The sequence below is a fragment of the Rhinolophus sinicus genome, chromosome 16 (assembly GCF_057876585.1).
Source record: "Rhinolophus sinicus isolate RSI-liver-muscle chromosome 16, RSI-T2T, whole genome shotgun sequence".
NCBI classification, from domain to species: domain Eukaryota; kingdom Metazoa; phylum Chordata; class Mammalia; order Chiroptera; family Rhinolophidae; genus Rhinolophus; species Rhinolophus sinicus.
In genome coordinates this window covers 77,596,681-77,624,467 of record NC_142516.1, presented here as the reverse complement: position 1 = coordinate 77,624,467, position 27,787 = coordinate 77,596,681, and the positions used below count along the sequence as shown (strand labels likewise).

Sequence of the window (27,787 nt, the reverse complement as noted above, 5' to 3'; positions counted from 1 at the left end):
TCTCCTTCAGTATGTATGTGTACATTTGGGCATATTTCCAAGTAGGTTGTTATAAAGATTAGACTGAGCCCTCTAAGGGAAATTCACACTAACTTGTCTAATTTTTTTTGACTGAAAAGAAATGGACTTTTGATTATTTTCAATATTGAAATTTAGTGGATAGTAGATGTTCTCACCACACAAACATAAAATGGTAACTATGTGAGGTCACAGATGTGGTAACCAACCTTATTGTGGTAATAATATCCCAATATATATGTATGCCAAATTATCACATTGTACACATTACACTTACATAGTATTATATGCTGATTATATCTCAATAAACCTGTACAAAATAATTTACAGTTAAATTAAGAAAGTTAAATTTTAAAGTTTCCATTGCAGCCATAAAATTAATTTAACATAAAATATAAAGTACTTTCCCTTTATTATCCTGAGTTTCTTAGGATAGTCAATGATGATATCAGAATTTTAACAACTATATTACTTTGACCCAGATCAGAAAACATTAGTTCTAAAACTGTATCAGTCAAAAGTGGAATTTTCTCTCATTCTTCTGTGAACTACAGTGTAAAACTTAATTGCAGACCCTTAGGGTTGTATCCTTCAAAATGAACAATATAAAAGATGAAAATATAAGAAAGGATACTTAAAAATTATAAACTGCCTTTGTGTATAAAGAAAGAATTTAAGGGAAAGAGTGATATTAACAAAAAAATCAAATCACAATGCATTTCTTTAATCAAATACTAAATTACTAGGCATTTATTTAAATGAGTTATTTTCATCCATATGTATTTTAATCATTTATAATTCTTTTAAGCCGAAAATCCTGAAATAAATTTTACACCGTGAAACTTTAATTTTCTTTCATTTTTCAGATCTCACATATGTTTTATTTATATTAGCATTGGAAAACTGCTTTTTTATAACTTGTGATAAATGTTTACATAATGTATTTTTCCAAATATTTAAAACTTAAATAGTTAAGTAATTCTTATTTTGCATTAATATTTATATGCCTCTACGTATCATCTAGACCAGTTTCTTCGCTGACCAAATATGGAAAATGAGGCTGAGAAAAATTAAATAACTTTCCCATGTTCACTGAGACAGGCCAGAACTACAAACCTTCTGTCTGTGCTGCACTCGGATACCTTCCTTCAATTCGTATTTAATTTTTTCGGTAGATACATTGAGGAAATTATTCTATATATTGTGCTGCGTGGTAAGCTGAAATGCAAGGGGAAATATATTTATCTGTTTATATATAGTTAATATTTAATAACAGGGACTAAGCTAAGCACTTTGTATATAATATTTCCAGAGAATACCATTAATTACAATAAGATTACATCCCTGTTCAATAATACATTACCACATTTATGAAGAAAAAGACGTACAAAAATATTTCAATATGACATAGTAAGTGAAGAGTGTGGCTTTTTGGATATTTTGTTGTAATTCCAATAAGAATAGAAATATATGGCAAGGAAAAATCATGAAATTGACATGAAATAATTGCAAAATAGACGTAGCGTTTATATTTTGCTGTGAAATGGGAATATTTGACAGCAGTTTAAGGCATTTTCTTAAATTAAAAATATTAAAGCAAAACCAATAAACAGAGATACAGACTTTCACAAATATTAACTCGAAATGGATCATAATAATCTTAGAAATGAAATACAAAAGTATAAAACTTGTGGAAGGTCACATAAAAGAAAACCCTAGGTTACCTTGTGTTTGGCAATGAGGTTTTGGATAACATCAAAATTGTAATGCAGAAAATATCCTGGAAGAAGAATTACATACACAAGGTTCGTCCTTGGTAAGATTGGAAATAAAAGAACTATATTTTTTTAAAAATGTGTAATGCATGAATGAACAAACTGATCAGTTTGACTTCATTAAAATTAAAAACTTTTGCTCTGTGGAAGAATGTCAGGAGAATGAAAAGATAAGTTGCAGACTGAGAGAAAATACTGGCAAAAGACATATCTGATAAAATTTTTTTATCTAACATATACAAATAACTCTTAAACTCAACAACAAGGAAATGAATAACCAAATAAAAAATTGGTGAAAGAGTTGAACAGACACCTCACAGAAGAAGATATACTTATGGCAAATAGGCACATGAAAAGAAGCCCAGCATTGGATGTCATTTCAGAATTGCAGATTATGAGATACCAGTACACACCTGTTAGAATGGTCAAAATCCAAAATATTGGCAACACTTAACGCTGGAGAGAATATGGAGCAGAAAAACTCTATGTCATTGCTGGTGAGAATACAAAATGATACATTCACTTTTGGAAGACAGTGTGGTGGCTTCTTATAAAGTTAAACCTAGTCTCTACTATACAATCTAGCAATGCACTCCTTGACATTTACTCAGTTGATTTGAAAAATTATGTTCATACAAAAGCCTAGAGAAAATGTTTATAGTTTTATTCACAGTTGCAAACACATGGAAGCAATCAAGATGTCCTTCAATAGATGAGTGAATAAACAAACTGTGTACATCCATACAACAGAATATTATCCAACGATAAAAAATCATCTGTCAAGCCACAAAAAGACATGAAGAAAACTTAAACGCATATTTTAAGTGAAAGAAGCCAGTCTAAAAAGGCTCCTTACTATATCGTTCTAACTATATGACATTCTGGAAAAGGTAAAATTTGTTGAGACAGTAAAAAGATGAGTGGCTGCCAGGAGTTTAGGATGGGAGAGCAAGAGGGCAGATGTTGAATAGACAGAGCAATGGAGATTTTTAGGGCAGTGAAACTATTCTGTATGATAATGGACTGCTGGACATTACATCAGATGATATTATGCATTAGGTAAAACCCATAAAACTGTACAACACAGAGTGACTGCCAATGTAAACTAGTTTGGACTTTAGCTAGTTATAATGTATTATTCCTTAATTGTATAAAATGTACCGCACTAAAGTAAGATGATAATAACAGGAGAAACTGTGCATGGGGTGACAAAAGGAGGTATATATGGGGACTCTGTACTTTCTGCTCAATTATTCTGTAAACTGTTTAAAATTGCTCTAAAAAAGTCTCCTAGAAAGAAAACCTATGTTATTGTGTCCACATGTCTCTAATTTGAAGTGTGCACACATTAAGTTTCAAGGAAAGTTTACCTATGGAAATGCAAAATTAATACAATGATAATTTTCTTATTTGGGGTTGTATGTGTTTTCACATGTATAATTTGAACAGCTAGATTATTGCCTCCCCACCAGCAGCATGCTGGTCACAGATGTCAGTTACTCTTTAATGTTAATGCTGGCACCATTTTGTAGTACCTGTTCTATTTCACAGCTGTGAAAGAGATAGTTGTACCTTTACTACTCTTTCCCAGGCAGTAGGGGGCAATAAACTCCCTAACCTCCCTCCATCCCCTTCACATCCCAAGTCCTTTACTATGTATTAAAAAGAAATTCAAACACTCTGAACAGTAGAAATAGTAAAATAAGTATCTTATACACATGTTAAATAGATTTAATGATTCTTAACTTGTTGCTGTATTTGTTTTCCCTAATTGTTTTGCTTAATTTTTAAAAAGTAAATTACAAACACATGATTTCATAATTGTAAACATATTAGTATATATCTTTAAAAAATAACAATTTCCTACATCATCCAAATATTATCGCACTTTCCAAGGTAATGGTTAATTTTCCATAATATTTCCAATATCTAGTTCATATTTATGTTTCCCCAATGTTGTCTCTTGCAGCTGTTGTTTTTTCCAACCAGGATCCCATTGAGAAGCACGCCTTGCAATGCGTTGTTAGGTTCCAAAGTTAAAGTTTAACCCCAAACCTCTGGGGATCCAGGAAAGTTTCCAGGGGTCAGGTCCAATTGTCAAGTCTTCCAACTGCTAACGAAGTGGAATTGCTTCAAAAATTACTTCCTGCGGTCTCAACATTTCATGGGAAATGTAGTTTTCAAAGTGGGGCTATACAGCACAGCCCTCTGGGAACGGGTCTTCGGCGCTCGCTCTGCGCATGTGCACACGAGTATCGCCTCCTCCCATCAGTTCGCTCCCTGTAGAGATGCGGTGTCAGCGTCGCTAGGTCTGTGCGGGAGCAGAGGCTGTGGACCCGGAGTGAGAGCCCTGGGCCCCTGCGGGTCAGGTAGGCTGGTGTCTGGGTCACGGGAGGGGCACGTCCCGGGGACCAACGGGCGGGCCCTCCCCTCCCCCAGCCCCTGTTCGTGCGGGATTGGCCCTGCCGGCCCCCGCGGCGCACTGGGCCTGAGCCCTGGTCAGGAGAAGGTTGTCAGTGAGGCCGGGTGCGGGGGTGCAGGCGGCGGGAGTGGAATGTACCTTTGCTATCAGGCTACTCATAGTAGTTCGCATAGTTATTCTGAGAATTAGATAAGGTGTCGTCTGCAAACCATTTTGTCAAATGCTTGTAATCACTGTGTAAACTGCTAGCAAAAGTCACTCTGTTCCCTTCGTTTATTTCATTTAACCCTCACAACCAGCTTGTTGGTCAGTATACACATGCCATTTCCCAAAGTGGAAGGACTTTCGTGGGGTGGACTGACATACCCCAAGGGCACAAGCTGGTAGGTGAGAGAGTAGGACGCAAATGCAGATTTTCCTCCCCATCTCTTGCTCTTCCTAATGTCCTCCCTGCCCCAAACCCAGAGTAGCAAACTTTGGGGCGCTTAGCAAGGTAGCCTGTCCTCAAATTCCCGGAGATGATTTTGAAGTAAATGCAGACAGAATCTTACCACGTGGTAAACACATCCTGGGATTTGTGGGTTTTCTCCAGAGCCGCTGGGTCGGACTGTGAGGCTCTTGCACCTTCCTGCACTGTCCAGGCTGTCTCCATCCCGAGGCCCAGTCTACAGTAAAGAGAAAGGAGGTGAAGTTGATTTTACTGGTGTATTTAATTCAGTACATTCAAAATCCTATTTTGACTCGTGGCACTAGCCACACTTCCGGTGGAGCAGCTGCGTGCAGGGAATGGGTACAGTGCTGCAGAGTCCGGTTTCCGTGAATTCCGAAAGGGTCAGGTTTTGAGTGTTAGATGAAGGTTTCCAATGAACTGAATTTGTTTCTCAGGCTCAGGTCCCAGCCCCTCTGGAGCAAAGGAACTCTTTTAAGTCAGGAAAGAGGGAGGAGCCCCAGGAATAGCTGCCACTTGGAGGAACAGCTCTTCTGACAGACTCCTCACCAGAGCTTTAGAGTAGAGGCAGAAGTGTCTAGAAAGGAGCAGGTCCTGATTTGCTCCCTGGGTAGCCAGAGTCAGACTTGGGGATGTCACCACACCCAGAAGCCATCACAGACTGTGACAGTGGATACTGTGGACAAACTTGCAGAAGGTAGTAACCTGGGGTTGATGGGATGGGTGCCTGTCAAGCTGCACAGGAAAAGGCACCTGACTGAATGGCTGGTGAGGACTGATGTCCAGGGGAGGTGTAAGCAGCCAGAGCTGACGAGACCCTAAAGAGCACATGTTTCCTGTGTTCTGCCCTCACTCTTTCCTGATCCTGAGCTGCTCTCACACTATGTGCATCATCTCATGTGGTATCTAGAGTTACGCTCATGCTCCCTCTTTCCTGAACATAGAGTTAATAGAATGAGAGTAGAATAAGGGTTTTCTGTATCGGACACTTTGGAAAGCCCAAAAATATTGGGTCCGAAATGAATGATTTTTGTAGAGTCACCCAGGGCAGAACCAAAGGAGCAGCACAGGGCTGTTTACTCACCCAGGTAAGTACTGTAAACATATTATCAAAAGATGTCTTTTAGAAACTGCAACCAATTTAGAACAAAAAGTTAAAAAATGTATTTCTTGCATCAAGTATCCCATCTTTATTTCAGTTTTCTGGGGAAACTCTAACTCAAGGTGGAAAGACAGTAAGAAGTTGATTAACAATCCAGCCAGAGTTGTTTTTGCCATTAGTTTTAATGAAGGTAAGGGGACCTCTGGTGGACTTGAATTTTTTTGACCAATCCCCTGTTTTACTTACATTTTTTTTTTTTTTAATTAGTCAGAAGGGGGCATCAATTGTGAATTCCTTGACAAAAAGCAGTTATCTTCACTTGGTGAAAATGCAAGGTGTAGCCCACGTAATCGTACCAGAGATGCACATGATCAGGTGGTGCTCCCTCTGTGTGCTTCTTACTGTTCCTCCTGTTCAAGAATGTCAATGGAACGTGCTCCCACAGGGAAGCTTTCCCTCCAGTTGGTGTTATGAGATTTGTAGGCAGGTGAATGTAAGAGTTGTAATGAAGACCAGGTTTCTCATGACTCCATTTCTGTTTCCTCTTACTCAGTAGAACCTTTGCAGTTCCTTACCTTCTTCCAGGACCAGCAGAAAATGAACATAGTTCGGGTGAGTTCAGTTTTTAATACCTGTTTATTTTACAATGAATTTTATAAAGGCTTAAGTGTCTCTGTGTTAACATGGAGAAGTAGAAACAGAAAAGGATCAGATGCATTCAGAGAATTTGTAGAAATAGAGATGAACAGCAGAGCAAAGGTGGCATGAAGGTATGTGCGGATTCTGTGATCCTACAAATTTACCAAATTGGAGCTCCAAATTTACTCATGAGATTTTTGATGTCCTTCAGTGTCAGAAAATACTTCTTTAAAGGCTGACATTGGTGAGAAGATAAAGCAAACTTTTTCTTATAGAATGTAAAGACAATTGAAGATAAAAAATACCTTTGTTAATTTCAAGTAGGTGCTTTAGTTAACAACTTTCCAGTAATAACCCTAAAATAATATAAAACTTTGCCTCTACTTGTACTGTACTTGTACTTGTACTACTACTTGCACAATAAAAATAGAAGACTTAATGCTAAATATCAATAGTATTTTTCAGGAACCCCAGCCCAGTTGAATTAAGACATTTTTTGATGAATCAACTGAATATCCTTAAAATTACCCTGCATAAATATTTTGAGTACCTATGATATTCAGGTTGCTCAGCAGATATTTAAAAATTCTATTCTTTTTCAAATATTTCAACACTTCTCATTCATACTTGCAACATCTGCATGATGCCTTGGTTTCTCTCCCTATTTGCCTGTGATCTTGTTATCAGAGACTTGATTATATGCATTGGGTGTTGTCTAATCCTTTCCTTACTTGACTTTTCTGTGTCACTTGCCTCTACTTCTCTTTTTCTTCTGGAACATTTCTGTTAGTGTCTGTGACACCCTCCACTGGCTCTGTCCTTCCCTTGCTACTATCTTCATGGAGTGATTTTCTCTCTGTTGTCCTTTCACATGGCTGATCCCCAGTTTCCATCCTTATCCCCTTAATCTTCTCTATTTTCCTGTACTGATTTCATCCTCTCTCATTTTTTTAAAAACAGCTCTATTGAGATTCACTTCTTGTAATGCCATTCACCCATTTAAAGTGTAAAATTCAATGATTTTTGTAAAGTGTACTCACAAATACGTACAAACATCGCCACAGTCAATTTATAGCATTTTTTATCACCTTAAAAAGCAACTCTGTAAACTTAACTATACTGTACCATTATGCCATTTCCCCCTCCCAAACCTCAAGCAACCACTAATCTACTTTCTGTCTGTAGATTTGCTGAACTACTTTTTATATTATTTCATGTAGGGAAGTTTTGCCTTTGACGCATTGTGTTTTTATTGATTTATGAAGGTTTTAATTTTCACATTTTTGCTGGGTATAGCATTCTTGGTTGACAACCTTTTCCTTTCAGCACTTAGAATATGTCATCCCACTGCCTCCTGTCCTTCATAGTTTCTGATTAGTAATCAGCTGTTGCTGATATTGTACATGATGAGGCACTTCTTTCTTGCTGCTTTCAAGATTGTCTGTTTGTCTTTTTGACAGCTTGATTATCATGTTTCCTCGTGTGGCTGTCTTACTTCAAGTTCATCCCGCTTGAAGTGTTGACTTTTTTGAATGTGTAGATTAATGCTTTTCATCAAATTTGGAGACTTCTTGGCCATTATTTCTTTAAATAGTCTTTCAATCTCTTTCTTTTCTCTGTCTGGGACTCTTATGTATATATTTGTAAACTTGATGCTATCCCATAATTATTTTTTACCACTAATTTTTCTTTCTGTTTCTCACACTGCATACTTTCAATGGACGTCGTACAGTTTATTCATTCTTTCACCTGCTCAAATCTGATGTTGAACTCCTCTAATGAAAGTTTTGTTTCAGTTATTGTACTTTTCAACTCTTGAGTTTCTATTTGGTTCCATTTTAATGCATATCTCTTTATTGATTCTCTATTTGGTGAAATATTGTTCTTGTACTTTCCTTTATTCCTTAGATATCCTTTCCTCGAGATCAACTTCTTTGACCATATTTGAAACAGCTGATTTAAAGTCATTGCCTCGGAAGTCCAACATCTGCTTCCTTAGGAGTAGTTTCTATTGATAACACTTTTTCCTGCATGTGGGCCTTACTTTCTTGTTTTTTTTCCCTTGTGCAGCATTTTGTTGTTGTTGATAATTGGACATTTTAAATAAAATTATGTGGCAACTTTAGAAATCAGAATCTCTCCCCTCCACAGCAGTTATTCTTGAAATTTATTTGTTTAGTGACTTTTCTGAGCTAATTCCATAGAGCCTGTGTTTCTTGTGATCTGTAGCAGTTGAAGTTTCTTCAGAAATTTCCTTCAATGCCTGGAATCAGTAAGTCTCTCAGCTTTGCTCTGTGTGTGTCAGGACATTCCTTCAACAGTCAGTCAGGTAGATTACAAGTCTGCAGTGGCCTTTACTTCTTATATCAAACCTCATGGTCACTTAGAGGTGACACATGTTTCCTGTGCATGTGGGCTTATACACAACTCTATGCATGTATGTAGCCTTCTGGACTCTCAGAAATATATAAGAGCTTTTCAAAATCTTTATTAACATTCCATTCCCCAGCATTTTGTTTTAAGCTTCTTGATTATGCCATTGTTTGCTCCTGCTGTTCTCTACCATCTCAGGTAGCTACTAAGTTAAACAAATGCCTTTAAATGTTTTGACAAATGCTTCTGAGGATAAGGATTTTCACACATACTATGTGAGTTCAAAGTTAGCTCAAATAAAGACATCTTTGTAAGTAGGATCTTTCAGAGAACCACCAAACAGGCCAAATGATGATAGTTTTCTGGGAATGAGGCTGTGATAGAACTTGAACCCAGTTCTGCCCCTCCTGCTGGCTGCAGACTACTGCAGAGTTTTAGAGAGAGAGTTATGGGAACAGGGTAAATTAAAAGGATATGGTATCACTGTTTTTACTGTGATTCAGTCATTTTCTTGCATATTTCCACAGATTGTTTTTGTTAACTTTTATAATTTTTGTCAATTTTTTTATTGTTTTTGTAGAGGAGAGAATTTTCTGGGATTCCCTACTTCAACATTCTCTCTCTCTCTCTCTCTCTCTCTCTCTCTCTCTCTCTCTCTCTCGTTAGTTTCAGGTGTACAAAAAATTTACACCCCTCACAAAGTGGTAACTCCCCTCCCCCAAACTACTACTTGGCCATAAAGAATAATGAAATCTTATCATTTGCAACAATACGATGGACCTAGAGATTATGCTAAGTGAAATAGGTCAGACAGAGAAAGACAAATACTATATGATCTCACTTATATGTGGAACCTAATAGAACAGAATAAATGAGCAAATTAAACAAAAATAGACTCAGAGATAGAGGGGAAAAACCTCATGGTTTCTAGATGGGAGGGGGTGGGGATTAGAAAGTCAAAATATTGCCATGAGGATACGACAGACAGTTTGGGGACTATAATCAATAATGTTGTAAAGATTTTGTAGGGTATCCGATGGGCGCTTATTAGGAAGACCACTTCATGGACTGTATACATGCCTGACCACTGCACTGTACACCTGAAGCTGAAGCTGAATAATATTGAATGTCAACATTTTCACTTCCATCACTTGTTAGCATAATTTCTTTTAATTCACCTGATTTTTATTAAATCAGATATTAAAGAGGATGGAAAAAATGAAAAAAGAATAGTGCTACTTTTCTCACTAATTTTTCAGTTTTGAAAAATAAAAACTGCCAGTTAAATTTTCTCGATTTTTTTTTTAGATCAAAATAAATTTAATCAGAGGTGTTCCTGTTCTTTTATTCATTTGTTTTAGTTCCCTGCTACTAGCACTGAGCTTCACACAGAGAAGATAATTCAATCAGGAATAGTGAAGACTTGAATGAATGTATCATTGAATACGTAACACTGCAAAATTACTTGTTTTTGTCCCCTTATCTCTTACTCTACTTTATTTATTTATTTATTCATTATTTATTTATTTTATAAGAAGACTTAACATGAGATCTATTCTCAACAAATTTTTGCGTGTACAATTCAGTATTGTTAACTAGCTGTACCATGTTGTACAACAGATCTCTAGAATTAATATTCTGCTCAAATGAAATGTTTTTGTTTCTTTTAAATTTCTTTTTCTGAGATTTCATGGTTAGTATATAGGAATGGACTTTGGTACGTTGGTTTTGTAGCCAGCAACTGTACTGTATTTGTTTATTGTTTCTAATAGCTTTTTGGTGGAGTCTTTAGGGTTTTCTATATATCGCATCATGTAATCTGCAAAAAGTGACAATTTAACTTCTTCATTCCCAATTTGGATGCCTGTTTCTTTCTCTTGCCTGGTTGCTCTGGCTAGGACTTCCAATGCTATGTAGAAAAGCAGAAGTGATAGGGGATAGCCCTGTCGTGTTCCTGAACGTAGATCAAAGGACTTCAGTTTTTCACCATTAACTATTATATTAGCTGAGCGTTTGTCATATATGGCCTTTATTATGTTAAGCCATTTTCCTTCTATAACCATTTTATTGTTTTAATCATAAATACATGTTGTATCTTGTCAAATACTTTTTCTGCATCTATTGATACATTCATATGATTTTTGTCTTTTATTTTTTTTTATGTGATGTATCACATTGATGGATTTGTGTATGCTGAACCATCCTTGTGCCCCTGGGATAAACCCCACTTTGTCCTGATACATAATCTTTTTAATGCATTGTTGCAGAATTTGCTAGAATTTTGTTTAGGATTTGTGCATCTGTATTCATCAGAGATATTGGTCTGTAGTTTTTTTGTGTTGTCCTTACCAGGTTTTGGTATCAGGGTAATGTTGGCCTCATAAAATGAATTAGGGAATATTGTCTCTTCTTTAGTTTTTTGGACGAATGCGTAGGACAGGTATTAGATCCTCTTTGAATGTTTGGTAGAATTCACTAATGAGGCCATCTGGTCCCAGACTTTTGCTTTTGGAACAGTTTTGGATCACTGATTCAATTTACTTACAGTTGATCCGTCTATTTAGGTTTTCCAATTCCTCGTGATTCAGCCTAGGAAGGCTGTATGTTTCTAAGAACATGTCCATTTCTTCTAAGTTATTGAATTTGGTGGCATATAATCCTTCATAGTATTCTTGGATGATCCTCTGTATTTCTGTGGCATCCGTGGTAACTTCCCCTCTTTTATTTCTGATTTTATTTGTGTCTTTTTTTATGTTAGTAAGTCTAGCCAAGGTTTTGGCAATTTTATTAATCTTTTCAAAGAACCAGGTCTTTGTTACATTAATTTTTTTCTATTGTCTTTTTGTTCTCTATTTCATTTAGTTCTGCTTTGACTTTTATTATTTCCTTCCTCCTGCTGACTTTGGGTTTCATTTGTTCTTATTTTTCTTGTTCTTTAAGGTGTAATGTGAGGTTATTTATCTGGGATTTTTCTTCTTTCTTGAGATAGGCCTGTAATGAGATAAATTTCCCTCTTAAAACTGTTTTCATTGCATCCCAAAAATTTTGGTAGGATGTATTTTCATTGTCATTTGTTTCTATGTATCTTTTGATCTCTCCTCTTACTTCTTCGACCCAGTCGTTCTTTAAAAGTATGTTGTTTAATCTCCACATATTTGTGGTTTTTTCCTGCTTTGTTTTTGCAGTTGATATCCAATTTGAAAGCCTTGTGATCAGAGAATATGCTTGGTATGATTGCAATCTTCTTAAATTTGCTGAGGCTAGTTTTATGTCTCAATATATGGTCTGTCCTTGAGAATGTTCCATGTACACTAGAAAAGAATATATAGTCTGATGTTTTAGGATGAAGTGCTCTATAAATGTCAATTATGTCCATTTCATCTTATGTGTCATTTAGGGCTGCTATTTTGTTATTTAGTTTCTGTTTGGATGATCCATTCATACCTGTCAACGATGTATTTAGGTCACCTACTATAATTGTGTTTTGGTCAATTTCTCCCTTTAGTTCTGTTAGTAGTTGCTTGGTATATTTTGGTGCTCTCTGATTGGGGGCATAAATACTGATGATGGTTTTGTCTTCTTGTATAGTTCTCTTTATCATTATGAGATGTCCATCTTTGTCTCTTGTTACCTTTTTTATCCTGAAGTCTGTTTCATCTGAAAACTGATATCCTGAAGTCTGATATCATTATGGCTACACCTGCTTTTCTCTGGGTACTATTTGCTTGGAGTGTCAATTTCCACCCTTTTACTTTGAGTCTATATTTGTCCTTGTAGCTCAGATGTGTCTCTTGGAGGTAGCATATGGTTGGGTTTAGTTTTTAGATCCAATCTGCTACTCTGTGCCTTTTTATTGGTAAGTTCAGTCCATTTACATTTAGGGTGGTTATTGATATATGAGAATTTCCTATCATTTTATCTCTGGTTTTCTGGTAGGATGGTGTCTCCATTGTTTCTTTGCCTTTTTGTTGTTGTCTATTATTTCAGTGTGGTGATATTTTATGATTTTTCCCTCTATTTCTTCTTTTTTTATGTTATATATTTCAGTTCTGGATTTTTTTGAGTGGTTACCATTAAGTTTATGTTAAAGAAAGTTTCATATTTAGAGTATTCCACTTTTCAGTATGCTTACTTTCACCATTCCCTTGTGCCGGTTCAGACCTCTACTCTCTCCCCTTTTATGTTTTTGTTGTCACAAATTATCCCTATTTATGCTGTGAATTGATTTCTGTGCTGCAGTAGCACGTTGTTGTTTTCTTCTTTAAGTATTTTTTTTCCTTCTTTACCGTGTATGTTATATTTAAGTCTATAGTTTCCTATTTGGTGTAGAGGTTGCCATTTCCTGGTTCTGTCTGTTTGTAATTCTACTCATGGTTTTGTATTATTTTGCTTTTTTGTTTCAGATTGAATAGCCTCCTTCAGTATTTCTTGTAGTGCAGGTCATGTGTTAGAAAATTCCCTCAATTCTGTATGTCTGGAAAGGTCTTTATGCCTTCTTCATATATAAAGGATATCTTTGCTGGATATATTATTTTTGGCTCATATTTCTCTCTTTAAATAGTTTAAATATTTGATTCCACTCCCTCCTGGCTTATAGAGTTTCTGCTGAAAAATCTGTTGGTAATCTAATGGGCTTTCCTTTGTAGGTTACTATCTTCTTTTCCCTGGCTGCCTTGAGGATTCTTTCTTTGTCGTTAATTTTTGACAGCTTCAATGCAGTGTGCCTTGGAGAAGGCCTATTGGGATTGAAGTAATTAGGTATCCTATTTGCTTCTTGGATTCAATGATCCAGTTCTTTCCACAAGTTTGGGAAGTTCTCATCGACAATTTGTTTGAATATACTCTCTGTTTGCTTCTTCCTTTCTTCTTCTGGTATGCCCATTATTCTTATATTGCTCTTTCTGATGGAGTCAGAAAGTTCTTCTAGAATTGCTTCATTTCTTTTAAGTCTCAAGTCTCTTTCTTCTTCGAGCCATTTCATTTCCTCCAGATTTCTATATTTGATGTCACTGATTCTTTTGTCCATCTGGTCAACTCTACTACCTAAGCTGGCTATTTCATTCTTCATTTCTTTTATTGAGTTCTTAATCTCCATAAATTCTAATTTATTCTTTTTTAAAAATTTCAATCTCTTTGGTAAAATGTTCATTTTGTTCTTTGATTGTGTTTCTGAGTTCATTAAACTGCCTGTCTGTATTTACTTGCATCTCGTTGAGTTTTTTCAGAACTGCAGTCTTGAATTCTCTGTCATTTAAGTCACATATTTCCATATCTTTAAGTTCCTTTTCTGGAGACTTTTCACTTTCTTTCTGAGCTGTCTTGTTACCTTGATTATTCATGGCAATTAATGAATTACTATACTATTTCCCTTCCTAGGCATCTACAGGGGTGGGTTCTGCAGCAGGTTGATAGAAAGAGGTCTTTCTTTTGTTTTCCAGTAGGTGTTTTATTTTCTGCCCAACTGCAGCCTTTTATATTCTCTCACACTGCAGTGTTATATTATCTCTGCACTGTTCCGGCTTCTTACACAATGGGGGGATTCCCTGGAAGGCAGGCTTCCCCTCTGTGAACAGGTCGCCTGGGTCACAGGGCAGCCCCTCCATGGGGGGATGTGGAGAGCTTCTGAAGTTCCAAAGCTTTTCCTGTGTCAGTTTCAGAGCCTGTGTGTCTCAGAGGCTCTGTTTACTCCTGCAGGGATCCGCCCAGATAGTCAAGTGAAACTTTATACCCCATGAAGGGCAACTCCACACTTCTCCCCTCTCTCAGTCTCTTTGAAGTCTTTTGTTGTGAAAACTTGCCCTTTTCTCAGTTTCCAAGACTATATGCTCTCATGGTCTATTATTACTTTTTTAAAAAGTTTTTTCTTGGCTTTGTGACCTGTACATTTTCTGCCCACTCTTTAATATCCACAGTCCCTCCAATGCTGGTTTTGGTACTTTTCTTTCCTCATTCCCAATGTGCTCAAGTTGCTGTCTGATGCTTCTGATACCTTCAGTTACCTCCTAAATTGCTCCTAACTCCTTAATGCTTGTCTTCATCCTGGACCCCCCCTCTGTGTTATACAATCGTGTGTGTGCTAGTTTAAGGGACAGTTCCAGCTTCATGTTCCACAGACATTCAGTAGCATGACCAGATCTAGCTCACTAAAAATTCTAACTGAGTTTTTTCCTTTTGTGTCCCCAAAGCCAGTATTTGACCCCAGCATTGAATAAGCTGCTCATGTTGCTAGACTGGGTGTCTATGTAAAAAATAGTTACCACATTGGTTGCTGCTTCTGCTCCGTGATTCCATCCCTACTCTTATACCCTTTGCTATTACTTCAGTGTATACAGTTCTCTTATACAGGTCTCTCTGAATCCAACTCCTTGGTAAGTTGTGCTTTGCTCTTCATAAGCTCTAGATTTATATTTCTTTCTATATATATTTAGACCAAGGTTCAGCCATGTATGTTATCACCACAGCTTCCATGTACCTCTTCCTTGGCTCCCATCGTTTATGGTAATGGTGTCCATTGAGGGATTGAAAGTCCTAGAATTCTCTAGGACAGTCCCTTGTGACGTAGAAGAAGAATAGGACGTCTCTTTATAGTGAAGTTTTCTTGTCTTAAAAAAACGACAATTCATAAATACATGTTATGGTGTATTAAAAGCATTCCTAACTAATTGAGTAACTCCAAAATTCAAGATAAATTAGGTAGAAAATAGACATCCTTGTATTTGTTTTAGAACCTTAAATGAAAATAGTAGTTCTCAAAGGTATTTCTTCTGTCACGTAATTCTGAACTTTTGAACAAAATGTATTATCTCAGGGATCAGTGTCATTTGAAGATGTGACTGTGGAGTTCACCCAGGAGGAGTGGCAGCACCTGGGCCCTGCTCAGAGGGCCCTCTACAGAGATGTGATGCTGGAGATCTACAGCCACCTCGTCTCTGTGGGTGAGCAGACCTGACCACCTCACTCCCTCTGAATACAATTCCTTTTTTTAAAATTATCAAAGCACAAGCACCATTTATGGAGATTAATGTTGTACAGGCTTTTGATTAAGAGGCCTACGTAACTGAAACCTTTAGTGAAATAGAAATGGTGTTTGCATCATTAGTTTCCCCTTGAAAACAACAAGTGGGTGCTTTCATTTTGCTGTTGCTGCTGTGTCTTTCTCCACCTTCAGAAACTGGAAAGCCCGTGGATCTAGTCTACATATACCCTCATTTGTTACGTTCACAGGGTATTGCATTACCAAACCCCAGGTGATCTTCAAGTTGCAGCAAGGTGAAGAGCCCTGGTCATTAGAGAAAGAATTTATAAACCAAAAGTACCCAGGTGAATGAGCACAGACAGAAGGAAAGTCCAGGGGTAGTCAGACCTTAGAGGGAAACACTTTTGAAAGTTGTTTTTCTTTTTAAACAGCTTTATTGAGATGTAATTCACATATCACACAATTCACCCATTTAAGGTGTACAGTTCACTGGCTTTTAACATATTCATAGACATATGTAAACATCACTGTAGTCAGTTTTCTTCACCTCAGAGAGAAATCCCATACCTTTTAGCTATCACCTCCCTATCTCCTGTCCCCTCCAACCCTAGTAACTGTTGATCTTCTGTCTCTATAGATTTGGCTATTCTGGACATTTCATATAAATATAATTACACATTATGTGTTCTTTTGTATTTGTTTCTTTCACTTTGAATTACAAGGCTTATATTATAGGATGTATTAGTACTTCATCCTTTTAATTGTAAAGTAATATTTTACTGTCTGATATACCACATGTGTTTGTCCATTCATCAGTCATTGAACATTTGGGATTCTACCTTTTGGCTATAATTGAGTAATGCTGATATAGTCATTCATTTACAAGTTTTTGCGTAGATATATGCTGTTGTTTCCCTGGAGTTCCTAGCTAGGAGTGGAACTGCTGGGTTACATGTTACCTCTGTGGAACTGCCAGACTCTTTTCAAAAGTGCTGTGCCATTTTACATTCGTAATGACAGCGTATGAGGGTTCTGATTCCTCCATGTCTTCACCAGCACTTATTATCTGACATTTTGATGGTAGCCATCCTAGTGGATGTGAAGTGCTATGTCATTGAGGTTTTGATATGCATTTCTGTGTTAGTCAGCTGGGTTGGCATAACAAAATACTGTAATCTGGGTGGTTTAAATAGCAGAAATTTATTTCTCACAGTTCTTGGGCCTAAAGGTCTAAAATCAAGGGACCAGCATGGTTGATTTCTGGTGAGGCCTGTCTTCCTGGCTCACCACGTCCTCAGATGGCCTTTCCTCTGTGCACATATGGAGAGAGAAAGAGCTCTGACATCTCTTCCTATTTTTATAAGGACACCAGTTCTGTACAATTAGGGCCCCACCTTTATGACCTCCTTTAACCTTAATCACCTCCCTAAAGGTCTTATCTCCAAATACAGTTATGTTGGGGGTTAGAGTTTCAAAATAAGAGTTTGGGGAAGACACAGTTTAGTCCATAACAATTTTCCTAATCACTGATGAGGTCAAGCATCTTTTCATATGCGTATTGGCCTTTGTCTAAAATAATAGACAATTCCAGGAATTTCAAAAGTTATATTTTCAATATAATTCCTTGAGCACAAAAGTAAAATCATCTTAAGTAAGTATTCTTACTGAAAGTTTTTGTTGTGAAGCCATTTTAACAGGGTAATATAAAGATTGATATAATTTAGATCAAGTGTATTTCCTGGTCACTAAATGTAAATGATTGGATCGTACTGATAGGATAAAGAAGATATCACCAAATAAGTAGCTTAGAAAGATTGTAATAAAAAAAATGACAATGTTATTAAGTCAATAAAAATAAAATAATTTAAGGTTTAATATTCTATTACTCAGTTTTGAATTTTGGCATTATATTCATGAACTTAACATGTTGCATACGGCAGGGTTTAAATCCCTCATACCCCTCTGTTCCGGCAGGTTTTTAAAAGGAACTACTTTAAAATGCACTCTCTTCTCTTTAAAGCGTAAATGCTTCTAAGTCATTTATTATTTTTCTATGGAATTTTTTAGGATTTACTCACCTATGATGTTAGTAATCCCTCCTGATGTGATACTGCAGAAAGCAGCTTCCTTTGTGCAGTGGGACACGGCAAAAATTGCATATGTACCGAGTTTCACTTCTCACTTTTTTTGATGCACACACTTTACACACCTTAAGGGATACACTTAAGGGATACTAAGGTTCCAAATGTTATAAACAAATCACTACAGTTCTGGAAAACTCTGTTCATTCGTACATCCACTGTTGTGAATGTAACACGTGAAGTGACTCATGGCTGAAAAAATGTATCCGATTCAAAATCACTATTTTTTTAGAAAAAAAAAAATGAATTCTAAAAAGTGTACATATGATTCAGACTTTATTCATTAACGACATTTGCCTGTTAGATATTAACGAAACACAAATAATTCAATAAAATATGCAAAGTGAAAAGAGTCAACAGTAAAAACGAGAATTCTCGTTATTCGTCCTTAATGCATGGCTCAGAAAAAAACGAAGATTCTCGTGATCTGTATGCAACGTGTTAAAAGAAGGCTTTCTAACAAGCACAGGTTAACGTAAACCCATAAGCATTTGAAACACTGCATCAAACAGTATATCAACAATCATAAAACACAAAGTAATGGCATTCTAAGAACTTAAAACTCATTTGAATTAGGAGATCCTATACAGTAAGTCTTCCATTAACGTTGTCTATAGGTTCTTAAAAATTTACTAAGCGAAATTACCTATAATGAAACCATCATAATTGATATAAACAATGGTTACGTTCCTACAACAAAAACATCACCAAACTTTTACATAAAGAGCCAAAACACTGCTAACATTAAACATTCATTAAATGTGAGCTATACATACATTTTAGAAAGATTAATCATTATTTTCCAACCTGCTTATGCCAGTTCAGCATGGCAGGTGGCCAGAACCTATCCCGGCAGCTCAGGACTGAAGGTGGGAACCCATGCTGGACAGGACGCCATTCCATCATAGGGTGCACTCACATACACCACACTCAGACTGGGTGCAATATAGACATGCCAGTTCATGTAACATGCACATCTTGGGGTGTGAGAGGAAACCAGAGTACCTGGAAAAAGCCCACGCAGATTTGCCAACTCCACACAGATCATGGCCCTTGCTGGGAATTGATTTTTTTTCTCATCAATGTTGTCACGAAACAATGTTGAATGAAACGAAGTTATTTGAGGTCCTGCTGTATCTCATCTGATGAAATAAGAAATACTGTGGATATTAAATAAGTATGCCTATAGAGTATATAAATGATACTCGTATTAAAGTGAAACATATATTTGTATATCTGTATTCTGAAATTAAAGGACAAGCCTTTCAAATTCCCATAGAATAATAAAATTGTGAAAATACAGTTTTAGTCTAAAGAGAAAATAATCCAACAAATTAAAATCACCACAAATAATAGTCTCTTAACATAGTTTGATAATTCTAGAAATTAATGATAAAATGAGTAAACAAATAGATAGGGAAACCTTTAAAAATGATCTTTTTAAAACAATATATAACGAAAATCAATTCCAAAATTGCATGACATTTATAAAATAAAAATTAATGTGCATATTAGAAACCTTAGGATGTAGCTGAATTAGTGTACATAGGTAAATTTGTAGTCTCATGTTTATACTAATAAATAAAGCAAGAAGTATAATAAAAATGTACTAACAAAAGCAGAAGAATTTAAAAGTGAAATTAATAATAAACCTGAAAACTGAGAAATTGTAGAATGTTCCTTAAAATAAAACACAATAAAATGGATGAAACTTTAGTTAACCCTAACAAAGAAAAAACAAAAGAAGCACTTTTATGTAAAAAATTCAAATGGGGATATATCTGTGAAGATTTAATGCAATATCAAACTAAATCCCATTCATAAAATAGAGTGAATTTGTTCTACCAGACATAAAGGATTTATGTAAAGCTCTGAGCAGTGAAGTAGTATGCAGCTGAGGGAGGGATAGTTAAATAAATTAGTGAAACAGAAAACTCAAGAAAAAACATATGCTTTATAGACAATTGGTCTTTAACAGATGGCACTATCCCCACAGAGCAGTGGGGAAAGAATTCTGAGGAAAACTAATGGATGAAAACAAAAAAATTGGATTCAGTTGGTTTAATGACCTGATGTCGTGCGCGGAGGCCTGCTCGCTGCGCCATTTTTCAGGCGGGGCGGCCTGCGGGGTCTCTGCTCCCGCTCCCCACACAAGAATGCAGGATATGGTGAGGCCAAAAAGGAACACCCACGGAGCCATAGGTAGGGGAGTCATACCACTATGGTCTCACTGGAGGCTGGGCCCACCGGACAGCGACCTGCTGTCCGCCTTTCCGCCGACCGACCGACGACTCTCCTCCACTCTCTCGACTCTGTTCCTCTCCTCTCTTCCGCTCTCTTCGGCTCTCCTCGGCTCTGCTTGGCTCCTCGGCAGTCTTCGGCAGTCCTCGGCTCTCCTCCGTAGCCACAGCAGTTATACCAGTGGCCAATCGGCTAACCAGCCACAGCCGACAGCCAATCAGCCACAGCCGAGCCAGCACCTTTCCACGTGAGGCTGAGAGCCTGTAAACTACTCTCTGGGGCTCCGTCCCCACACTTGATTTTTCAAAGCAAAACTAGAAATAGTCTATATGATGATAAGAAAAACATGTTCGTGCTTAGGGAAGAAATTAGTAGGATATAAAGAGCCTTAACTAGGGGAAATACGGAGTAAATATATTCCTTCCTACTTCACCCGCTAAGTTCAGTTTAATATGGACTTATATATATATAGTACAAATATACATACGTATACCGTGGGTGCCAAAAAAATGTATACACATTTTAAGCAATGTTGTCTATGTATTACTTTTCAAAGTTGAATTAAATTACGGCAGCAATGTGTATGATGTTCGCTCAAAATATGGTGTTCATCAAATGAGTGCTAGTGTCACCATGAGACAGGCAGGACAGTCAAAGAAAATGGCAGAAGCATGGTTGTCATTCAAGGAGCGCAAGACCATTTTGAAGTGGTGTTTGAAATTCGAGAACGTTCTCCTGACTTAACACACTTTGACTTCAATCTGTGGGGACCTTAAAGGATGTAGTGTACCCTAGAAAACTGGCTACACTGGAGGTACTTCGGGAAGAAATTGAAATGGCGTACGCTGCGATACAAGTGGACACTGTGTTCAATGTTGCTCAAGCCGTAGTTCGCCATAATCAGAAGTGTCTGGACGCTGATGGTAACCACTTTGAGCACCTGTTTTAATTGCCAAAGTCACACATGACTTGTATTCATTTTTTGTTATGGTATATATTTACTATTACAATTTTAATACAGGTTTTCCTTTACTAAAATGTGTATACATTTTTTGGCACCCTCTGTGTGTATATGTATACACACACATGTACATACATATATGCATACATATGTGTGTGTGTGTGTGTGGTAAGATTCTGAAAGATGGAAAGAAGAATGATGATGAGCTAGGGACCTGATGAAATACTGGGTGCCAGTAGGAGGCTTGTGGGGGCCTGATATCTCACCTCTGCCCAGTTTAAAGTGACAATTTTCTTCTTCAACTCCCAGGGTGTCAACAGAGGTTTAGTGGGGAACCTGGACTTCTCTACCGACTTGGCAGTGGGGAAGCTGCACCCCATTTCTCTTTGTATGGTTTCAGAGGAGGCTGGCTAAAACAACATTAACTTTGATAAAGTCTAATTCTTTAATTTTCTCTAAGGACCATGGTTTTATTGTTCTGTCTAGAACATTGAGCTCAAAGAGACACAGATGATTCCTATGTTTTCTAGAAATTTTTAATTTTCACAATTTATACTTTGTGATCTACTTGGTGTTAATTTTTATAGAAAGTATGAGGTGTATGTCAAGTTTAAATTTTTGAAGAGGGAGTCCAGTTATTCTAGCACCATATGTTAAAAAGATCATTTTTCCATTGAACAGCATTTGCAAGATCTTAGAAAACAGATAGGTATATTTACATACTTCTGCATACGAGTATATATACATTTTAAATATATTCTGTATGTCTAAGATTGTATATTTCTGTGGCATCCCTATTTTTTATTTATCTACATGTCCTATGCACATAGCACATGAAATATTAGGTTGATGCAAAAGTAATTGCAGTTTAAAAGGTTAAAAATAATTGCAAAAGCCACAATTACTTTTGCACCAACCTAATATATTATACTAACTTATTAATTAAATTTTGAAATCAGGTAGTGTGTGTCCACCAACTTTCTTCTGTATCAGTTTTAAAATGAGCTTCTTGATATTTACAAAAAGCATGTTGGCATTTCAGCTGGGATTGCATTGAATTTATAGATCAAATTAAAGAAAATTGACATCTTAATATTATACACAGCCTTCCAATCCATAAATAACACATACCTCTCCATTTATTTAGCATTTCTTTGTTTCTTTCATTATGATTTCTTTCATCAGTAGTTTTCAGGATAGAGATACCTTGTATTTGTGTGTGTGTGTGTGTGTGTGTGTGTGTGTGTGTGTGTGTGTGTTTGCATTCATGTGCATGCTATGGTAAATTATGTTGTTTAATTTAACAAAGATAAACACCCTTGTTTTTCCCCCCAATCTTAGGGTTAAGGCGTTCAGTTTCTCACTCTTAAGTATGATGTTAGCTTTTTGTATATTCCTTCTATTAGGTTAATGAATGGATTTTTAATTTAGTGAAATATTTTTTTACCTTAATTTATATGATTGCATGGTTTTAATTTTTTAGATTGTTTATATGATGGATTACATTGATTAGCTTTTGAATATTGCAACAGTTTGCATTCTTGAGATGAATCCCATTTAATCCTGATTTATTTATTTTTATACATTGCTGTGTTCTTTTAGCTACTATTTTTCAGTATTTTTACATATATGTCATGAGGGATATTGTTTTGGCCTGTAGGTTTTTGATTTTTTCTTTAATTGTCTCTGTTTGTTTTTGCTATGAGGATGATACAGGCCTTATAAAATGATTTAGGAAAAATTCCCCATCTTGTATTTTCACAAAGAGTTTTTGTAAAATTGATATTATTTCTTCTTTAAATGTTTGGTAGAATTCACTAGTTAATACCACGTAGTCCTGGAACTGCTTTTTGAACTACATAGTGTTTTTGAGCACATATTCAATTTATTAAATGGATCTATTTGGGTTATTTGTTTCTATATGAATGAGTTTGGTAGTTTATTGTTTTAAAAAAATGTGTACATTTCATGTAAATTGTCAAATTTGTGTTACTGTTGCCCATGCAGGTTTTATAGAATAGATAGGAATACATTTCCGGGTGGAATTTTGGCAGTGGCTGCTGTTACCATCTCCCAGAATGTCTTATGAATGGAAATTTCTCAGGGTTCTTGATGATCTTTCCTATGAGCCTTGGTTTGGCTCATGGAGGGTAATTTTACAAGTGTGTAAAAATCCTTTATATCTGTGGTAGAACTGCCGTGAAGAGTGTTTCTTTGTTGGGGGGGGTGAGGGTGGAGCTTGAGTAGGGTGGATATTGTCAAAAAATTTTTCTATTCCGTTAGACCACCTTTTTCTCAGATATTTGGTTAGAAGAAATAGGCTTTTTTGGAGCTCTTTTGTCTCTATTGTTGGCTTTGGATTGCAGGCTTCTCCAGCATTTGAGCACTGCATGTAAGATATATGGGAAGCAGAAAGAAAATCTTGGAATTCTCTTCCATGTCATTTCTTAAGTCCAAGAGTCCACCTTCTTTCCATTTTGTAGCATCTTTATTTGCTTGTCAAATTTTTTTCCAGGGATTTCCAGTTGTTAGGTGGAAGACCTGGGAAGAATGGGGCTGCTTGATCTTGGCCAGCACTGGAAATAACACCTATGTTTTCTTTTCTTTTTTTTAAACAACATGTATAGGAGGGAGAGGGAAAGAAAGGGAGAGAAGGAGAGAGATTATGTGTGCATGAATTTTAATTTTGGAAACATGACCAGAAACTATACAATACATGACAAGACATATGGCTATAAGCTCCTCTCAGTAAGAAATGTAAGATTCTTATGATTTTTTCTATTGTTGTCATTCTAGGATATTATGAAGTGGATGTCCACATTGAGAGGCACCAGGAAAAAGAAGAGAAACCTCTGTGGCAAGTAATATTCAGTGATAAAAAAACATTGAGTAAAGAAGGGCAGAAAGTTTTAGGAAAACCAATTATTCTGGATATAACTCCAGATTTTTCAGGAACAATGCCCTGTACATGTGACTCATGTAGAATGAATTTGCTTCTTGTTTCTGAATTAATTGTTAGTGATAGAAACTGTTCAAGAAAGAAGGCTGATTACATGAATCTACGTGAAAAGTTGCAGCTTGATATTAAACATGAGAAAGCTCATACTGGAGAGCAGTCTTACAAATACAATACAAATGTGAAAGCTCTCAGTCATAAAAAAGATCATCAGAAATTTCAAACTCTGGAGCATCCTTTGGAATGTACAGAACTTGGAAACGTTTTACATGATGAGACTGTTGTCTGTGTTACAGCTCAGAGTTGTCTAACAGGAGAGGAATCCTGCCAGGATAATGAACTTAGGAAAAACTGTGATAAAGCAACTGTATTTAACCAAGTGAGAACTGACATAAGAGAGGAAAGCTTTGATATTAATGAATGTGGGAGATCCTGTGACAAAAGCACTGCTGTGGAATACAGTAAAGTTCACAGGGCTATGATAAACTATGAATGTAATGAAAGTGGAAATAACTTCAACAGGAATCCACCCTGCACTCAACCTCAGCAAACTGTTACAAGACAGAGTGCTTTTGAAAGGAGTAAATGTGAAGAGAATGTGAGCCAGAGCTCAGCCCATCTAGTACATCAGAAGACACAAACTGGAGATAAGTTCTGTGTTTTTAATGGATGTACAAATGCCTTCTTCCAGAAGTTAGACCTTAGAATACACCCAAGAACTCAGCCAGAAGAGAAATTCTACCAGTGTGGTAAATATGGGGAATGTTTGCATCAAAACATACTTCTAAGTGTACATCAGGAAAGTGACACAGGAGAGAAATTATTTGTAAGTAATGAATGCAGGAAATCCTTTCACAAGAAAGCACACTTCATTCAGCATCAGACGACCAGCCCAGGGGAGAATACTTTCGAATATGAGGAAAACAGAAAATCTTTTTGTTCAGATTCACACACTATTCATTATCCTGCTACTCATATGGGGGTCAGTCTCTATGAATGTAATGAATGTAGGAAAACTGTCTGTCAGACATCAGACCTCAGTGAACACCTGACAATTCTCACAAAGGAGAAACCTTATGATAACAATGGATGTGGGAAATCTTACAAGAAGTCCACCCTCCTAGTACACCAGAGAACACAAACAGAGATGAAACCCTATCAAAGTAATAAATATAGGAAATCATTCTCCAAGATGGCACAGCTCAAAGAACATCAGAGAATTCACATAGAGAAACCTTATGAATGTACTGAATGTGGGAAAACTTTCTGCAATATATCACATCTTGGAGCACATCAGAGAATTCATTCAGGTGAAAAACCTTATGAATGTATTGAATGTGGGAAAACTTTCTCTCACAAGACACACCTCACTGCACATCAGAGAATACATACAGGGGAGAAACCCTATGAATGTAATGAATGTGGGAAAACTTTTGCTGATAATTCAACCCTTAGAGGACATCACAGAATTCACACAGGGGAGAAACCGTATAAATGTAATGAATGTGGGAGGTCTTTTGCCCATATATCTGTTCTCAGAGCACATCAAAGAATTCACACAGGGGAGAAACCTTATGAATGTAATGACTGTGGGAGGTCTTTTGCCCATAATTCAGCCCTCAGAGCACATCAGAGAATTCACACTGGTGAGAAACCCTATGAATGTAATGGCTGTGAGAAAACCTTTGCCCATAATTCAGCCCTCAGAGTACATCAGAGAATTCATACAGGGGAGAAACCATATGAATGTCATGACTGTGAGAAGACTTTTGCCCATAATTCAGCCCTCAGAGCACATCAGAAAACTCACACTGGGGAGAAACTCTATGAATGTATTGAATGTGGGAAAACTTTTTCCCAGAAGACACACCTCAGTACACATCAGAGAATTCATACAGGTGAAAAACCCTATGAATGCAGTGAATGTGGGAAAACCTTCTCCCAGAAATCATACCTCAGTGGACATGAGAGAATTCACAAAGGGGAAAAACCTTATGAATGTAATCAATGTGGGAAAACCTTTGTCTATAAAGCAGCTCTCATAGTCCATCAAAGAATTCACACAGGAGAGAAACCCTATGAATGTAGTGAATGTGGGAAAACTTTCTCCCAAAGGACACACCTGTGTGCTCATCAGAGAATTCACACTGGGGAGAAACCTTATGAATGTAGTGAGTGTGGGAAAACTTTTGCTGATAATTCAGCCCTCAGAGCACACCAGAGAATTCACACAGGGGAGAAACCCTATGAATGTAATGAATGTGGGAAAACTTTCTACAAGACATCACACCTTAGAGCACATCTGAGGACTCTCACAGGGGAGAAACCCTATGAATGTAATGAATGTGGGAAAACTTTCTCCCAGAAGTCATATGTCAGTGCACATCAGAGAATTCATACAGGGGAGAAACCCTATGAATGTAGTATATGTGGGAAACCTTTTGCCCATAATTCAACACTCAGAGTACATCAGAGAATTCACACAGGTTTAAAATCCTATGAGTGTAATGAATGTGGGAAAACTTTCTCCCAAAAGTCACACCTTAGTGCACACCAGAGAATTCACACAGGAGAGAAACCCTATGAATGTAATGAATGTGGGAAAGCTTTTGCCCAAAATTCTACTCTCAGAGTACACCAGAGAATTCACACAGGGGAGAAACCCTATGAATGTACTGAATGTGGAAAAACTTTTGTCCGTAAGGCAGCCCTTAGAGTACATCACAACAGAATACACAGCAGAGAGAAAACCCTTGCATGTAATGAATCTGGGATGTCCTAAAGGAATTCATATAACAAACCGGAGAAGCTCATGGCACATAGACTGGCAAGTTGTTTCCTGTATGTATTTCTTTTTGTGCTAGGCACATAGCTTGTCTAAATTTCCCAGTCCAGGTGGATATGGTCATGGAATATAATGCTATTACATTTAAGGTAAGTCTGGCCTTAAAGGTCACCTCATATTGTTCCTGTTTGTGTTATACTGAAATGGAGAAATTTCCATGGCAGACTTGGTTGCTGTGTAGTGAACATAGAACACAAGGTTAAAGAAGTTAGAGTATGAATAATTGGGTGAAACAGAATTCCCCACTAACATCTTCAACCAGGGAGTTAGTTAGTAAGTTTGTTTGTTTGTTTGTTTTTAAAGCAAGAATTAAGTTTGCTCTTATAGATTTGGATCAGTTGGTTAAATGCATATAGCTTAGGCAACTGTCTGTTAGAGTGGGATAAAATTCTATAAAAATAATAAATGTCAAAAGACCTATCAGAATTCAAGTTATCACTGTACATCAGAGACTTTGCATGAGGAAGAAAACTTCTATCCATGTGCTGAATAATCACAAGCCTTCGTTAAAAATCAGAGCTCTCAGGGAAAAACACAAAGCCTTTACTGCCAAGTGAACTTCATTAAACATGAAATAATTAACATTAGACTAAAATTTTATATTTTGATAACTATAATTTTTGAATACATACTGAGATTGCATCAGATAATTTTTTTCTGAGGCAATGTATCAGTTTAAGAGTTGAAGATAAATTCTTCACTGAGAACTGATGTACCAAAAGTTGTGATGTATATGTAATATTAAGTTGTATAGAAAATATAGAAGAAAATATTTACCTATGCACAAACACTGTGGAATGTGAAGTTTTAAAGATGGAAGAATAACATGAACTCTGGACAACACCAATAAATATTTGTGACTAGTCTCTGAGCTATGTGGTATATCCGTA

At 36.7% G+C, this 27,787-nt stretch overlaps 1 protein-coding gene across 3 annotated transcripts; it reads left to right on the top strand.

The window, feature by feature from the left end:
- Window positions 1-27,768, top strand: LOC109434759 (uncharacterized). Of its 3 annotated transcripts, XM_074330238.2 has the most exons (5): window positions 1-4,162; window positions 6,319-6,377; window positions 15,586-15,712; window positions 16,002-16,097; window positions 23,893-27,768. In XM_074330238.2, the coding sequence occupies exons 1-5, from the start codon at window positions 3,958-3,960 to the stop codon at window positions 26,832-26,834; spliced, it is 3,429 nt and encodes a 1,142-aa protein (XP_074186339.2). In that variant the 5' UTR covers window positions 1-3,957; the 3' UTR covers window positions 26,835-27,768. The 3 variants fall into 3 exon arrangements, with proteins under 3 accessions (XP_074186339.2, XP_074186338.2, XP_074186337.2); XM_074330237.2 differs by lacking the exon at window positions 16,002-16,097 and having other exon boundaries at window positions 6-4,162; window positions 6,322-6,377; XM_074330236.2 differs by lacking the exon at window positions 16,002-16,097 and having other exon boundaries at window positions 6-4,162.
- Window positions 27,769-27,787: the final 19 nt, after the last annotated feature.